General features: G+C 38.5%; 1 protein-coding gene across 9 annotated transcripts in view; it reads right to left on the bottom strand.

Annotated features, from left to right (window-relative positions):
- Positions 1-16,487, bottom strand: part of carmil3 (capping protein regulator and myosin 1 linker 3) — a 136,183-nt gene that overhangs the window by 81,787 nt on the left and 37,909 nt on the right. For 8 of the 9 annotated variants that reach the window (XM_036138018.1, XM_036138017.1, XM_021310251.2 and 5 more), the window contains exons 6-10: positions 13,717-13,811; positions 13,214-13,284; positions 11,895-11,968; positions 3,262-3,337; positions 711-799 (exon numbers count right to left, since the gene is read on the bottom strand). In XM_036138018.1, the coding sequence (XP_035993911.1) occupies positions 711-799; positions 3,262-3,337; positions 11,895-11,968; positions 13,214-13,284; positions 13,717-13,811 (405 nt within the window). Of the gene's footprint in view, positions 1-710; positions 800-3,261; positions 3,338-11,894; positions 11,969-13,213; positions 13,285-13,716; positions 13,812-16,487 lie in introns of those variants that run through there. The other variant, XM_036138023.1, reaches the window with a different exon arrangement.

The following is a 16,487-nucleotide window of genomic DNA, read 5'->3' as shown; positions in this document are numbered from 1 at the left end:
TTTAAAGCTTGATATTATAGAATCTCCCCCTCCCCCAAAGCATTAATATAATAGACTGCTATTATTTTGAATACAATTGAATTCTTGCAAATATTTCTATACTATTCTATTGAATAGATTGTACTGTAAAGCATATATTTATCTTTGAAGGGCAGAGGCACTGCTACTGCAGACCCTGTTGCTTCTTCCATCTAAAGAGTGTCACTGACAGGAAACTATAAAACCTGCATCTTTATGTGGCTACAAATTATTTTCCATGACGCAGTAAATTCATCTCAGCAAAAAGCTAAATGGAAAAAGTATCCTGCTAAGTATTAGTAGCCATAATCCACTGGTGGGAAGTTCTGTTAGGTATTACTCAGAATTTCACAACGATTTCAGCAGATAAATACAACATTTGCCATCAAAAGAAAGAAAGGAGGCTTTACAGAATGAAAGGCTCGGGCTGAACAGAGGTGAGAGATGGAGAAGAGGGAGAGGAGACAAGACGGGATAGGTCAGGCCAACAAAGAAAGGGATGAGAGTGGGAGAGTGAGGTACTGATAAGATAAACGAGGAGAAGAAAATGACTTGGGTAAAAGGACAGAAAACAAGGGGTGAAGGGGGGTTTAAGAGGAAAAAGTGGAAGAAAAAAACAGAAGAGCCAAAATTAGATTCAACTAAGAGGTGACAGGCTTGGCTGGTCATTTTTCAGGAAAGGGGAAACCTACGCTTTAAGTCCAGCATTCTCCAGTGTGAGCTCCTCCAGGCTGTTGGACTTGCTGACTGTGTGCAGAATCTGGTCCACCACCTCTGACCCCTGATGAAAAATGCAAAACAAAGTCTGAGGCTGAGGTTTCCTAGTGGAAAAAACGTGCTAGATTTTCATTTAAGCAATAATATCATTGGAAATAAAAAAAAATGTATTTCATTTGTGTCCTCTGTGATTTTTTTTAAACTGTTTCAGACCACACAACCTAAACGGCTGAAACTGAGATGTGTCAAGAAGCAAGGAGAGAGAATTACAGTATGAACTAATCAGCGACAACGTTATTTTCCAAATAATAAATAAATAAAACTATTAGAACTATTTTGTAAAAACGGTTTAGCAATTTTAGCAAATAAAAAAATGTCAGTTTCAAACACAGTAGAGAAAAAGAAGCTATGTCAAAAACACAACTTCTTTCACATCATCAGTTCCAATTTTATGGTGAATAGATTAATTTAAAGTTATTCACAGTGAAAGATGAAACACTACCAGCTTTATAAATAATTAATAAAGACATAATGGAAAGTAACATACGTTGCTCTTCAAATTGGATTTTCTTTGCTTGCATGGTCTTTCTAATCACCTGACATGCTTGGATGCTTTCTCTAACATAATAAATTGGTACTGATGCTACTTTCACTGAAAGTAGTTACCTTAAAAACATTTCACAAAGGTTTCAAAGGTTTAGGCTTCATCATAAAAATAACTCTATACAATGCCTCATATGTAGATTAGTTATGTAACGAAATGATCTTTCCAACTATCAGCATCAGGTGTGATAAGAGTGTAAAAAATCTTAATTGGGGGCTTATTCTGGGATGTGTGTTAATTAGGAAAGCATCGACGGTCCAGAGTTCATATTTTTCTGAAAAGATTTAGATATGAGTCACGGAACTAAGCAGATACAATCTGATACTACATTGTCAAGAAGAGGACATTGAGTTCAGACCAGAAGTTTACATGCAATCGTCACAAGGATGAATGCCCTTAATTTGGAGGCTTTATCCATGTAATTCAACATTTCTCTCATCAAGAGGAAAAGATCATACAAAGTTCAGCCTCAGAGATTTAAAAAAAAAAACAAGAATTGGGTTCACAAGTTTGAATTTATTGTACATTTTTTTCTAACGCACACATTCTAACACAGACAGACTCAAATGTGTACATAAAATCCCACTAATATTTGCTCAAAGTTCATTTAAGAAGTAGCACTCCAGCCACCCGTTTTATGTTGCAATTAGCAAGCTCCTAACTTGCTTGTTTGTTGGTTTTTGCTGGATGATAGGTCAATATTCTGCAAAAAATGGAAATATAGTTTAAACTGTCTGGCCGCCTTACACAGACCTGACTTTTAAACATAGTCCAGAAACCTTCCAACAGGGTTGAGGTCAGGGCCATTTCAGAAGCTTAATTTTAACCTACTTTCTTCACCCCTAAACCGGTTTTGATGTGGGATTTGGACTGTTGTCATGTTGGAACAACCTTCTGTGTCCAAGTTTCACCTGTCAGATCCAAACTTTTACTTTTGGATGAAAGGAACTCTAGATGCACAAGAACAACCAGAAGCTGCCAAACACCAATCCCAGTATCCACGGTGAAGCCTGAGAGGTTGTGCACCAGGAATGAAGCCACTACTCCATAACTGGGCATGTTCTAGCTCAAACTAAACTCACAGCTGCCCACCTGTATGATCCGAATGCCTTCTGGAGAAACCTTTTATGGCCAGACAAGACAAAGGTGGAGCTATTTGGCCACCATGACAAGAAGAATGTGTGTAGAAGTCATGGCGAGGCTTTCAAACACTGCACCAACTGTCCAGCATGGCGGTGGCAACACCATTCCAAGGCTGCCAGTATACCTGCTGCATTAGATACAGTGCATAAAATAATAAACCCCAAATTATTCAACATCACGTCACAGTTTAAGGTAGCTAAAACTCGGACATAGTTGTGTGTTCCGCACACATAAAAACAGATTTTGAGATGGAAAAAGAAGCTGACTTGAAGCTTTGGATCCACCCCTGCCCAACCCTCCTCCTCTTCTTCCTTCTCATCCTCGTTGTCCTTCACCAAGTCGTCCAAGTCTTTGACTACTGTTAATGTCGGGGTCCAATAAAGCAAACCAACCAATTTAAAAGAAATTTACCCTATCTGCTAAGAAGAGAGTTGCATATTTAAAAAGTGCAATTTGCAATGTCTTGAACCAAATATTAGTGGGCTGCACATACATATTTAAGTCAGTGTGTACTAACCAATTTTGGCCTTGTGTCGATTAGAGAAAATCCAAAATGAATTCAAACTGCTTTACCCAATTCAAATAATTGTATTTTGCATATTTATTTATGGATCAAATTACTCATTATAAACCAAAAAGTGACTAATACTACAGCCATTTGCCATTCCCATAATTAGAACAGTATACATAAACTTTAGACCGGACCAGTAAGCGGATAGTTAAAGCATCAGGTAAGAAGCTTTGCAATGGATAAAGATATGAAGAGAAAAATAAATTACTATGCGCATGTCTTTGCAGTACAGCTTGGTGAACCAGGTGTTGTAGGCAATGGATGCCACAATCACTGCCAAGTCCCTGGAAGAAACACACACAAACACACAGGCACAAATTAGATATAAAAATCAAATGTTTACATTAGCAAACACCATCTGCTCAAAATCATTTCATGTCACCCATCTATAAATTCACATTATGTTGGGCCAAACTTTTGCTTTGGTCTCTGCTTGGTAAAAAAGCAGTTTGTCATTGTGACAGGGAGAACATGCCGGGAGGGGTTTGCCTTCCTAAAGATGAGTGATCCTGCTGCTCCACTGTGGAGTGGACAGAAAAAGAAAGAAAAAAAAAGATGTGGGGATCGATGGATGGGTCAGTGGATTATTCAATAAAGCCACACTTTGAATCCAGCAACAGATCTCAAATACTGCTATGTCCACGGTGGTGGACACCGACTGAGCGCACAGATTTGTGTGTTTGAGTGGGAGGAAACGAACGGAGGGGAAGAGCCTTTGAATCCTCCAAGGTCCAACTAGAGCCGTACTGCCTCTGCACCTGCTATATATCATCTGACAAACAAGTAGCAACATATGGAGGAGGAACAAAAAAAAAGAAGACCAGAGACTTCAAGCATAAAGAATGCAGTGGTACGAGGAATAAAATAATAATAGGAAGAGAAAAAGGTTAATCTTTGTCCCGAACGGTCCAGTGACCACATGATTTCAGATATCCCTGCTGCTCTTGGTAGAATAAGACGGCTACGGGCTGTGTTCCTATTTCCCCCGAACCATCAGACCACTTCATTGTGACTAACAGCTGAGTCCATGTTTGTGCCTGAACAGATGGAGCACATGTCAAAATCCATCATCGTAGCTGAATCGTGCTGACAGCACAACATGTAACTGACCTCTGTGTTACTATGCCACTGGGCGGGACGGCTACGTCAGCTTGTGCTCGGCATGTTGACAGCACACCATCTATAGATATTGCTTTCTATTAACTAATTATGTCAAACTAAACCTCAAGAAGTGAAAATCAAGATTTTGCATAGACTGTGGCTATGCATGGCTCTGGATTGTTAGGTCATGTTTAGGTTGGTAGGCTCTTCTCCACGCCCCCCTGGGTGGATGTGTGGGGCCCCTGTGGTGGGCTGCTGGTTTATTGGGTCTTTGGGTCCTCTCTGCTTATTTCTGATCCCTTGAGGGGGGATGGTGGTGGCCTTCTGCACCCATCAATGAGCGCACGTCATGCAAGGCCTACACCACATATTTTGTGTTTGCTCACACTCATAATACAGTAGCGCTGTAGCCTGATAGTTTTCTCCGTCAGTACCAACATCTTTGTTTCGTATCCTCGCTGCTTGTATTGTTGCTGTGCTTTTTTATTTATTTATTTATTTTTTTGATAAGTTTTGTCTCTTTGCAGGTGTTCATGTTTGTGTTTCTCCATGGTGGCTTTAAAAAAAACATTTTTTGTAGCAGCTGGTTGTCAGGATCTGTCATTTTTGTCTATATGCTCTCTTTGTGTTTTTGTCCTTTCTTTCTCAGAATCAGAATCAGAATCAAGTTTATTGCCAAGTAGGTTTGCACTTACAAGGAATTTGACTCGGTGTTGATGGTGCAGACAAAAAATAAAATAAAATAAAATAAAATGTGTATATATATATATATATATATATATATATATATATATATATATATAGATATATATATAGTATCTATATCTATATATATATATTATATATATATATATATATATAAAATAAAACAAATGTATATATATGTATATATATATATATATAAAATAAAACAAAATGTATATATATATATTATATATATATATATATATATATATATATATATATATATATATATATATATATATATATATATATACACAGAAGCTATATACACTCAGTAAACTGTGCGTTAATGTAATGTACAGTTTACAGTTTACTCTTACTCTCCTTCTTATTCCTCTTCCTCTCTTCGTCTGTCACATTTGGCATCAGTTTGTACATATTACCTTAACTGCAATAAAACTAATAATCAAGGGTTGGGTCCTAAGGCAGGTTTTCTAAGCAAATTATGTCTGCAATAAGTATGGCAACCAGAACACCATTCTGTTTGCCATGAAGCTGGACATGATGAGAGACAAAATGCACAGAAATCCCTAGAAAGACCCAGAACTAATGATGCTTTTACAGAATGAAAGTTAAGCTTTCTTCCAGGAAACATTAACACACAGTCTGATCAAGCTCTGCATAAAATGAACTGTAAAACTCTTGTTATATTTTTAAAAAAAAATCAGCACCAGTGATGTTAAAAGGTTAACAGTATTGTTTGCATGGTAAGCAAAGATAAGTGGACGCTAGCTTTTATACAGTAGTAGAAATGAGGGTCCCCATGTTGAAATGATTAGGGTATCCTTTGAAGTTTGGAAGAAACATCTTCATATACCCTAAAAGTTAAAAAGATCTACTCTAATGATGCATACTAACTTAACCATTGATAAACAAATGTAACACCATCCTTCACACTATCACAGTTGCATTTAAATATCTTACAAAGACATGGCTTTAAGTAAATACAGTTTTGTCATTTCTTTTCTACGCATCTGATATTGTTGCATTCACAAATTGATCTCTAAGTAAGCCAGGATGACTGATATTTTTAAACATTTCATGACATAAGAACTTAGAGATACTATATACACATCAGGTGTTTTGATCCATGTTTTAATGTGTGTAAGGGCTATGTAAAATGGTGCAGCAATGACCATGTAGTAACATTATTTAATTTCATGTTACACTATACAGGGACTCTGTATGCACTGATGAAGATTCAATCACCTAAGCTTAGAGTGACTGTCATTACATGGGACTTGAATTCATTTTCCCTCAGATAATTTTTATTTAACTCCTTGAAGGCACTCATATACTCTGAATAAAGCATTTAACCTTCTTCCCAAGATGGCTAAGTAATGATTAAGGTTGGAGAAAAGAAATAAAAAAGGTGATGCCATCCCAAAAAGCAACTTGACATGGTAACAGTCCTTTTTTAGAACTTTTAACCCGACACCAACACACCACATAAAACGGGGACACATCATAAGCAACCCAAATACATTTATAGATGTGACATGACTTGAGTTTCCACAAAATGTTCTTAATTTCTCTCCATTTCGGATACACCAACATACAAGTCAAGATAAGAAACAGTGGAACTGAAGCTTAACTTGACTTTGATCAGTCCCGAGATGGCTTTGGAGATAAGATGCTCAGGCTTCTTGAAAAATCTGATTTTCCCTGCAGTATAAAAGTGCACGCAACCTTTTATGGCAACAAGCCAAGTTAATTAATTACAACAGTGTGAGTTCCACATGCTTTATTCTTAGTTGAGTAGAAACGGTTTGACAAATGTCAAGGCTATGCAGCCATAGTTCAACATTTGCAGTGATTGACAAAACAGTCAGCAGGTTTCACTAGAAAAATCTGCTAACACTATTATTATTTTTTTTGTGAATATGCTTTACTTTTACTATAAATCAATGCAACGGTCCAAACAATTAAACATAACTGAGACAAAACTAGGCCACTGGTTACACAGCGTTGCCAAGCTGAAGTTGTGTTCAACAAATCTATTCCAGCAATGACAATCCAGAAACCTGCATCTAGTAGTATGTGTGCATGCACACATATTAAGCAAGAGGATTGACTGACATGCCAAGAGGTGCCAGAAAGAGTTCTTCAAGCAGAAAGGCATAGCAATGTTTTACAAACACCCTGCAGAAAGAAATATATGCAAACAGAAAACTGACTCGAAATCGCACTGTTGCCACATCTGCAACGTGTTGTCAACCTGAAAAGGGCAGACGGAATGGTGGCAGGTAGGAAATCATGGCGGGCTATAACTGGGGAAAATAGGTCAAAAGTGAGTTCAGGAAATAGCTGTCCCTTTTCAGTCGACACCAATGACCAAAAACAATGTTTGGATGGACGTCAACCAGCAGAAGAAGAAAAAACATCACCCTGTCACTCATGGCATAGTGGGAAGAGCTCAGACAGGAGGAGGATGGACGGAATGAAAATGTGCAAAGACAAGAAAGGTGAGAGGAGAGCAATGTAATACAAATGGACTCTGGCATGGAAAGAGGTGCTCTGAAATATCTTCTTTTTTTGGGGGGGGGCACAATTGAATTTTTCTTAACAGTTTGGCAAAGCAGCAGTGAGCTTAGAGAAATAATACATTAAAGACATTATTGTTAATGCTAAACTTTCAAGATTATAATGCCGTGGTTTTATTTCTGCCTCAATTTCAAGGTTAAAGTGAGTGAAGAGGAGGAGGAGCTTAGGAGGAGTTTGGAGTTGACCCGCCACTGATGCATCTCTAAGATGACAGCAGCGGGCACAGAGCCCAACTGGAGTGTATCTGTGAAGTTATCGCTGCTGGCTCCGTCATGGTGACTTGGTGTGTACACACTGATGTGGTGCACAGTGACATGTTTAGTTTTTGGGAATCGCCAGAGAAAATCTGATGCAGAGATCTAAATGTCACTGAAAGAACTCAACTAATATGTGAAAAAGGGATGAATGTGAATGACTAAAAGTAAGCTGTGGTTTTGACCCCTAGTATGAAGACTGATAAATTCATAACTTACTGCTGAACCATATTTTTTCTGGCTTTATTGTTTACCAGCTTAAAGTACCTTGAGAAGGTATACTTGTTAATGTTTTTCAAGTATTGTCACATTCCAATCCCAAACTTTATAGCACAAAGTAGTGACATAATTGTAAACTGGTAATATAAAAAATACATTGTACACAACATTGTTTTTCTTTTATTGTAGGAAAGCATTGAATGGAGATATATTCGCTTTTACTCTAAGATCCTTAATTAAAAGATCCATATCTTCAGAAGTTAATTAGTTGATTCCAGTTATGTATATATTCATCTCAGTAGACATTTATTTGTTCAGTGAAGGCCTCAGAGGTTTGTTGGATGACATTACCCCCAGATTCCACATCCTCCGCTCCCGTACTTGTCCGTTTGAGACCGCCTCCGTGAGTCCGTGAAAAGCAGCGCCTACTACATCTGCGGTTACCCAGTCTTGCTCTGCTCTGAGTTCCTTGGAGCTCGAGGAGAGCACGCACAAGTGGTACAAGTGCATGCGACAAAAACAGGGATATCAAGGAGGCGGAAACAAAACAAACTTCTCATTCATCTTTTGAACAGCGTCCTAAAAGTTCTCTGTTGCTGATTATACATCGACTCGTCATATTTTTACTTCCATCAACTATGGGCGAGCACATTGGCCACCAAGAACTTAATGTTTTTGTATTTAGAATAATTGAATTGTGTTTTAGCTTGTGTTAATAGACATTTCAATCGTTACTTCCCCATTATTTTATAGCAATTTCAGTAGAAAATAGTGGGCTATTGCTCTCTGGCTGGAGTCCAACATACCGGAACAGAGCAGAAAATCGACCTGTACCGAATTTGACGGTGTACGACCGAAAGCTTGTCCGCTGACAGTGACGTTCAGAGAAGTCACTGAGAGTGTGGAATGGTTCTTGTTAATTGAAATAGCAATGTAGTCGATCCAGACGTGCACATAGGTGAACAGAGGGGCCACAGAGGATGATTAAGATCAAAGAACATTGCAGGTAGGGCAGAGTTGAAGTCGTGGAGAAGTTTAATGCAAGCTTATGTCATGAAATAATATCCCAAGGTTTAAACATCTGATGGAGCACTGTTTAGCTATTGATGTGAAAATGCAAGGCCTTTGGAAGGATGCCTCATATTTTAGATTTTAGATTTTTATCTGTCAGACATTGAAAAGCATGTAACCTTTACAATTACGTGCTGCTCTTCGTTGGTCTATCACAGGAAATCTCAATGGAATACAATGAATTTTGTGTTTGTAGTGTGACATTTTAAAAATAATACGAGCAAGGCTTCCTCTTTATGAAGAGGAAAGTATTTATTTCATTGCTAAAGCTTTTCATCTATTTTCAGCATTGCTGTTACAGATGAAATGGGTGGGGGTGGGGGGGTTAAACAAGCGTCAGAGAACTTTTCAGAACAAAACGTTTAGAAAACTAAAGATTAACGAGAAAGTTTGAATTTGTCAAATGCATACCAGTTGTCAAAGCTTTTTAGGATCAGCGAGAATCATGTCATATATACATTCTCTCCAACATCTGAGTTGGGAAACAAGAGAAAAGATAGGAAGGAAGAGAGAACATGGGTTCTTGCAGCTGCATGAGCCCTTGATTCTGTCTGTGACAAGCACATCATTTCCCTTCTGTGTTCTGAGATTAGATTAAAAACACTCTACTGCCATGTGAAGTGACAGTTGATGAGATGTCGCGGGCCATCTGGGAAATATTTGTGCGCCAAAGACATGATGTGCGATGAAAAAGGAGAAGTTTTGCAAAACAAAAGTTCAGTCAGAAGGTATTAGAGCAAAATTGAGCTCTAATACTTTTAGGTCTGTGCTCCTGAGTAACAAGATTTCACACAAAACAATAACTGAAATCCAGCGGTGTTGCACCTACACTTCGAATCCTTAGAGATGTTCAGTTTGCTTTTTTAACCCAGGAATTTAGAAAGTACACGTATTTGGACCATTATCTTCGATGGTGCTCAAACTGAGGATCATTTGTAAACAGACACGCCACCCTAACCCAATTATTTGCTAAACTAACGAGTCACTGGTGTAACATTAGCGTTTTTTTTTTTAATAAACTATAGAACAACTGTGGAACTGAAAGATTATTAGGGAACATTTTTGCTTAATATTCCTTCATATCATTAAAAAGCTCATACCTGGCTTTTATGTGTTTCTTCGATGTAACAAATTGACATGCACTGGGTAAGTCACAGCACAGAGAAGTGTATTTTTAACCACTAAGACAAACACGAAGAGTTAAAATCAATGCTAATGCGTATGGTTGGGGTTCAAACAACAAAATGAGTGGTCTTCACTGTTTAAAAAGTGCCGGGGTATGTCTGCTCAAAGCTTGAGTAGAACAACAACGAAACAAAGCAGACATAAATATTTCTGCCACATTGAACACTACTCAAAGAATAGATGAGACATTTTAAGGTAATTCAAATAAATAAGGAAAGCTCTAATCATTAATGACCCTGACGGTTAATCAGTCATCCATTGAGTCATGCAGAGGAATCCCTTGACTGAAGGTCTTGGGCTCAGTATGGATTTTATTTGTTTTGCTTTATGAGAGGAGGAAAGGAAACCTGATGGAGGTGTGAGCGGTCCTACCCTTTTTGTAAAACTTGGCAGTGGCAGCTTCATGCTGTGGGGATGCATCTCGTGTAAGAATGTTCTGATTAATGAGGTCATAACCTGAACAATCTTCCCTGCCATGCAAAACACAATGTGCCAGAAAACTAACACAGCTTTTCTCAATATAATCTCTGTGACACTAAGAGGTGGCAGCATTATGATGCAAGATTGTTTCATGTTTTTTTATTTATTTTTTCTATAAACAAACACATGAGAGCTGGAGGAAGTTAAATACATGGCAATTCTGGAAGTAAACCTACTAGACGCTACAAAAAGACCTAAGACTGAGGCGACGGTTCATCTTCCAGATGGACAACTACCCTAAACCAAAGAAACAGTAGAATGGCTTAGGTCAAAGCAAATTCACGAGGTAGGATAACTCGGTCCAGACCAAAATTTCACTTCAGATAATTTGCAACGGAGAATAAGCAAAAAATTTCCATCTCTCGATGTGAGAACCTTGGTTGCGAAACTTAGAGGACTTGCGGTTCTAACTACACCGAAAGATAGTTCAGACTTAGATGTGTGGGGACTGTGAAAACCAGGAGCATGGACAGTAGTATGTCATTCACATCAGACCTATTTTTTCCAGCCAAGTTACAGTGGTTAGGTTTGCAAATGTGACTTTCACAACAGCACAATTCAGTTTAGATAACAATCCAGCTCAGCCACTGAACACAATTTAATTTCAGGTCTTTTACAGTTTGGTAAGCAATCACCGTTCATGACATAACATTTTTCTTCTTTATACTTAGGCAGTTTAAAATGTAAAGATATGCATTACAATGAAAAACGACTTTTAGAAAGTTACATGAGGAATAAATGAGACATTTGAGGCAGCTATATATATATATATATATATATATATATATATATATGTCAAAGAATCCATGACCTTGATGGTTAATCACTTCTACTCTGAATCCCTGTTTAAACTCTAGACTGACAAAGACATGGTTAGGTACGCGTGTGTGTACTGGGTACTGGAGAGGATGAAAAAGAAAACCTGGCAGAGGTTTAGTTTGCAGTGGGACTGACGTGTGCAGCCCACAGACATCAGCCAGATATCGACAGCAACATAACTGACCAGTATCAAATGTGTGTTTGTGATTTTCTCCAATTACTAAATGGCCCCTTGGTGGTGTTGTAAACAACCTCCTGCTTATTCATCACTTTTTGGTGCCACATGTCAACCTCTATGCGCCCGACTAGTATGGAGCAGCAGTCCATGTTTGGCTCAAGTTGCTGCTATTTGCATCGGTGTAACCCAGCGAGTTTTCTAATGAGCAGGGTGTTGTTAAAAGTTTAGGTACAGTAAGTGTGTCACCTGCTGTCAAGATGGCTGAAGTCCAGTAGGTTGAACTCCCGGTTGTCCTGAGAGTGATAGATAGTGTCAACATCCTAAAATACAGAGAAAGAAACAACAGGAGAAATTAAATATAGGGTATTGAAACAGATACATGTGAAACTCAACACATGTAAATATTATTAATATTATTATTCTTATTGTTCCCTGGTTGCTTTAATAGTAGCCTTCACCTTGTCTGTATGGTTCTATCTAGTGCCTCTCATCTTCCTCCTGACTGGCCAGACTGTTTCTTTTTTCTGGCCTGTCAAGCACAGCAACAATGTGCTGGGCCATTAAATCAGGTATCGGTACCTTTGGCAGTGTGGACAGGTGCCAAGTCCTGCTAGAAAATGAAACCAGCATCTCCATAAAGCTTGTCAGTCGAGGGATGAAGCATGCTTGCTAAAACGTCCTGGTAGATGGCTGTACTGACTTCAGGCTTGATAAAACACTGTGGACCAACACCAGCAGATGGCATGGCTCCCAAAATCATTACTGAGTGAGGAGACTGGACCTCAAGCACCATGGATTCTGTCCAGACTCTGGAACATTTATTGCCAAATGAAATGCAGAATTTACTTTCATCTGAAAAAAAAAAAAATAAAGACTTTTGGACCACTGAGCAACAGTCTAGGCTTTATTCCCTTTATCCCAGAGTAAGCCGTTTCTGTCGTTGACTCTGGATTAGGAGTAAATTAACACAAAGATTGTGTCGGCTGTCCTCAATACATCTGTGTGTGTGATGGCTCTTTAAGCCCTGCCTCCAGCTGCAGTCCACAACCTGTGAATCTCCCCAAACTCTTAAACGGCCGTTGCTTTGCTTTTCTTTTCTTCTTGTCAGTGCTGTGGTTACCCCGCTCCTCATGCCCTCCTTTTCTATCAATTATTTTTTTCCTTTCAGTCAGCTTTTTCATTATTATTCTTGGATACAACACTCAGTGAACACCCAGCTTCTTTAGCAGTGACCTTTGGTGCTTCGCTCTCCTAGCAGAGGGTGTCGATGACTGTCTGCTAGAGTATCAAATGAGCAGTCTTCCCCGTGATTGTGTGGAACGAAATATGGTTGTAATATCATATTTCAAGGTTAGAAATCATTGGTCCTGTGTAATCAAATGTTTTGAGAAACATCCATGACTCTTGTCTGCAACAAACCTTTTGTGAGTTTCAGTGTTCCACTGTTTAACCACTTACTGAAAAGATTTTACGTCTTAATGACATTATTGCATTATTGACATGCACTAGTATGTGTTTAATAAATACAATAAATATTTAAAGTAAAACTAATATGGTCTCCTCACCCACTGCACTTCTTCTTTGCAGCCGATTCCATTGTAGTCGCAAAGGGCAGCATACGTCTCAGAAAAACCACCTGAAACGAGGAGGAGATGCATCCGCATCCGCTTAAAAGAAACACGTACAAAAAAATCCCAGCAAATCAGAAAGAGCCGAGGCACAATGAAAGGGGCTGAGAGAACTATGAAGATTAGAAGAGAGAAAAGTGTGGGTCAAAGATAAAAAAAACGAACGCCAGGCTGTGTCAGACTCAGATCGGCCGCACTGAGGTGAGATGAAAGCCCAGAACACCTTCAAAGAGCTCTTCATGTAGATTAAGAGGATAACAAGCAAAAAAGCATAACGAGTAACTTTGGGCCTCCGACCCACTTAAGGACAAGTTCCCCTAAAAAAAAGCCTTTCCTTTCTTTTCTGTAAGTGTCAGATTGGGGAAATGGACTCTCAAGTGCTGTCACTGTTGATCTCTAACTATGTGCACATGTGTGTGTGAGAGGGATAGAGAACTAACCACAGGTTTTAGGAGGCTCTAAAGAGGATTCAGAGTTGGGTGAAAACTTGTGGCTACCATCAGGCAGGTCTCCTTCTGCTCGGCAAATAGGAGGACTGAAAAGAAAGAGAAAAAAAGCTGTTCAGCTGTACACATATCAACAGGCAGAGCTAGCTGTAGCTTAATGTTTGACCCTCGGAGTGGCAAAATGAACAAGCAGCTGTTAAGTAGGTGTTATTTACTGTTCTATAGCCATGCGTATAAGCATAACAGCAGCAGAAAAGATCCGTTTTAGATCTGTAAAAAAAAATTAAAAGAGGTAAGGAGCATCTAAAATGAATAGGTGGGGGTTCCCAAACTTTTGACTGGCTTGAGATTCATCTAATTGTTCAAAGTGCCACGAAAAGGTGTCTGCCTATTTTTTGTCTTTTTGCTGTTTCGTCACACTTGAATGTTTCAGATTTTTTATCAAACAAAGGTTATTAACGTGCAAAGCTAAACGAATTAAGATAATAAGATAAGCTAGTAAAATTAAAATGAACAGGTCATTTATTAAGTAAATAAAGTGATCCAAATCAACCTGGCCCTATTTCAAAATATAATATCAGTGGTGGGGATTTTAGCTCTTTTTTCCCTCAGCAGAACTCTTTTAATTGAGCCCTATCGGAGGTTTTTTGAGTTGTAACAGCCTGTTTAGATTCATACGGCAGCATATCAATGAGATTTGAGTTTGGCCGCATACGAGAGCACTCCAAAACTGTCATTTTGTCCATAGTTGTTTCAAGCCGGACATTACCCTTTATCATTTATTGTGTTAGAAAGCAGATTTTATGCTTCCATCAGTTATAGCAGGTAGTCCTGCACAGCAGCGCCAGACCATCACACTACCACCACCATGTTTGACTCTTGTCTAACGTTCTTTTTTTTTTCAAATGCTGTGTTATTTTTATTTTCAGGTTAAAGCGGGGACGCCTTCCAGAAAATTTCACTTTTGTGTCAACAATGTACAGAATATTTTTGATGAACATCTTAGGTTCAAGAGTTTTATTTTTGTTTTTTGTTTGTTTTGAGAAGTGTGAGACAGACCTTTGAGTCATTTTAGGCCAGGAGTTACCGTAGTTTGGCCTTAGAGTCTCTGATGCCATTTTTGCAGAGTGTCTTTGTTTTTGTTAAACTGTGAACACACTGAGGCAAGTTTCATTGCAAATTATTAAACCACTGAAACAAGATTGAATGGTAATCCATCCAACAGTTCATTAAGCATTTATCTGAAAACCTGTAGCGCTGCAAGCACGTCTACGACCAGGAACACTGTCAGAGATGATTTCCAACAGGAGCTGTGAATGAAAGCCTTGTGGATTTAGTTGCAAGTTGTACAAAATGAGCAGAATGTTCTGTAAATGACTCCCTTTTCGTTTCAGTGCGGTACTCAAAGGCCTGGCACAAGGCAGCTTTTAAGCTTTGGTGCAACCCAGCCATCTATTGCTGGGTAGGCTTCTGCTATTAGCAATAATAACAATAACGTATTTCGCCTTGATGGCCTGGTTACATAAGCTCGCAAAAAGAGCACTTTAACTGAAATTGGCCCAAATACAAAACTGCACGGCTAGGCTAAACAATATTTTTTAAGATTATTACACAGTCCTATTTGCGCTGGGAAAGATGCTCATTTGCAGCAGACTCATTTTTGTTCATTATAGCTGCTTAAGTCAGAGCGAAGATGTATCACGAGCATCTGCAAAGTCAAAGCTGCTTATGACATTGCTTTGGTCATGAATAAATAAAAAGTATAAAACATAATTGGATCCCTGAGATGCTGGTTGGCTACTTAAAAGCAAATACTTCTGCTACTCTTGTTTCTTTCCTGAAAAGTGGTACCCGGTGTGCCGAAATCTATGACGACTAGGATTGTAAAACAAGTAAATACATCTCACACATAATACTGTATTAAAGGAAATTTGATGTTTTTCTTTTTGTAAAACAAAGAGAATGAACTGGATTTTAGAGACACTTAACATCCAGTGTATAGAAACGTTTCACATTATGTCACATTAAAGCCTCAATCATCAATTACTTAATTTTCAAAATCTTGGCAGAGATTCTCTGGATGGATTCAGGTCTGAACTTTGATGGTAGCATCGTAACAAGTTGAAAATCCTTTAAATAAACTGTGGATTGTAAATGTTCACAAGCAGTCGATGCAGATAAAGGCATTTTGTATTTTTTTAGGGTGAGATTTTCACTAACAAATTTAGTTAAAGTTGAAATTGAAAGATTTTGTTGCAACATTTTAATTTCAGAGAACGTAGGGAAGCAGTCACCCGTTTCCTTTTCTTGTTGCTGAGAAGAGACAAGAAACCGTTCTAGACCAATAAAATAGAAAACATTCAACTCGAAAAATTAAGAGACTGTTTTTTAAACAATGAAACAAGGTATTAGTGTTATTTAAAATATTGCATGTTTAGTTGTTGTCTTTTTAGCTGGGCGGGTAAAAAAAAAAACACAGTAAACTTTTTTTTGTAGCAAAACGTTTGGGTGCCCACTGATTTAAATCAGAAATTGTAGTGCTAGCTGCATATTAGGGCCCTTCTCCTACCTGAGGGGGAAACTCTGCCTGAGTTTTACATTTTCCACTGCCTTAAGCAGGTTTTATCAGGTATTACTCTACATTTAGTTCCAAAGATCATCCAATAACTCTGCCCTGCTCCCCCGTCCCTGATAAAGCCACCCCACAGCATGATGCTACCACTATCATGTTCCACAATGAGGTTGGTTAGTTCAGGGTTGATGTG

Source organism: Fundulus heteroclitus, chromosome 6 (genome assembly GCF_011125445.2).
Source record: "Fundulus heteroclitus isolate FHET01 chromosome 6, MU-UCD_Fhet_4.1, whole genome shotgun sequence".
In the NCBI taxonomy this organism is placed as follows: domain Eukaryota; kingdom Metazoa; phylum Chordata; class Actinopteri; order Cyprinodontiformes; family Fundulidae; genus Fundulus; species Fundulus heteroclitus.
The sequence above is the reverse complement of the archived record's forward strand: the minus strand, read 5'-3'. Positions and strand labels throughout refer to the sequence as shown.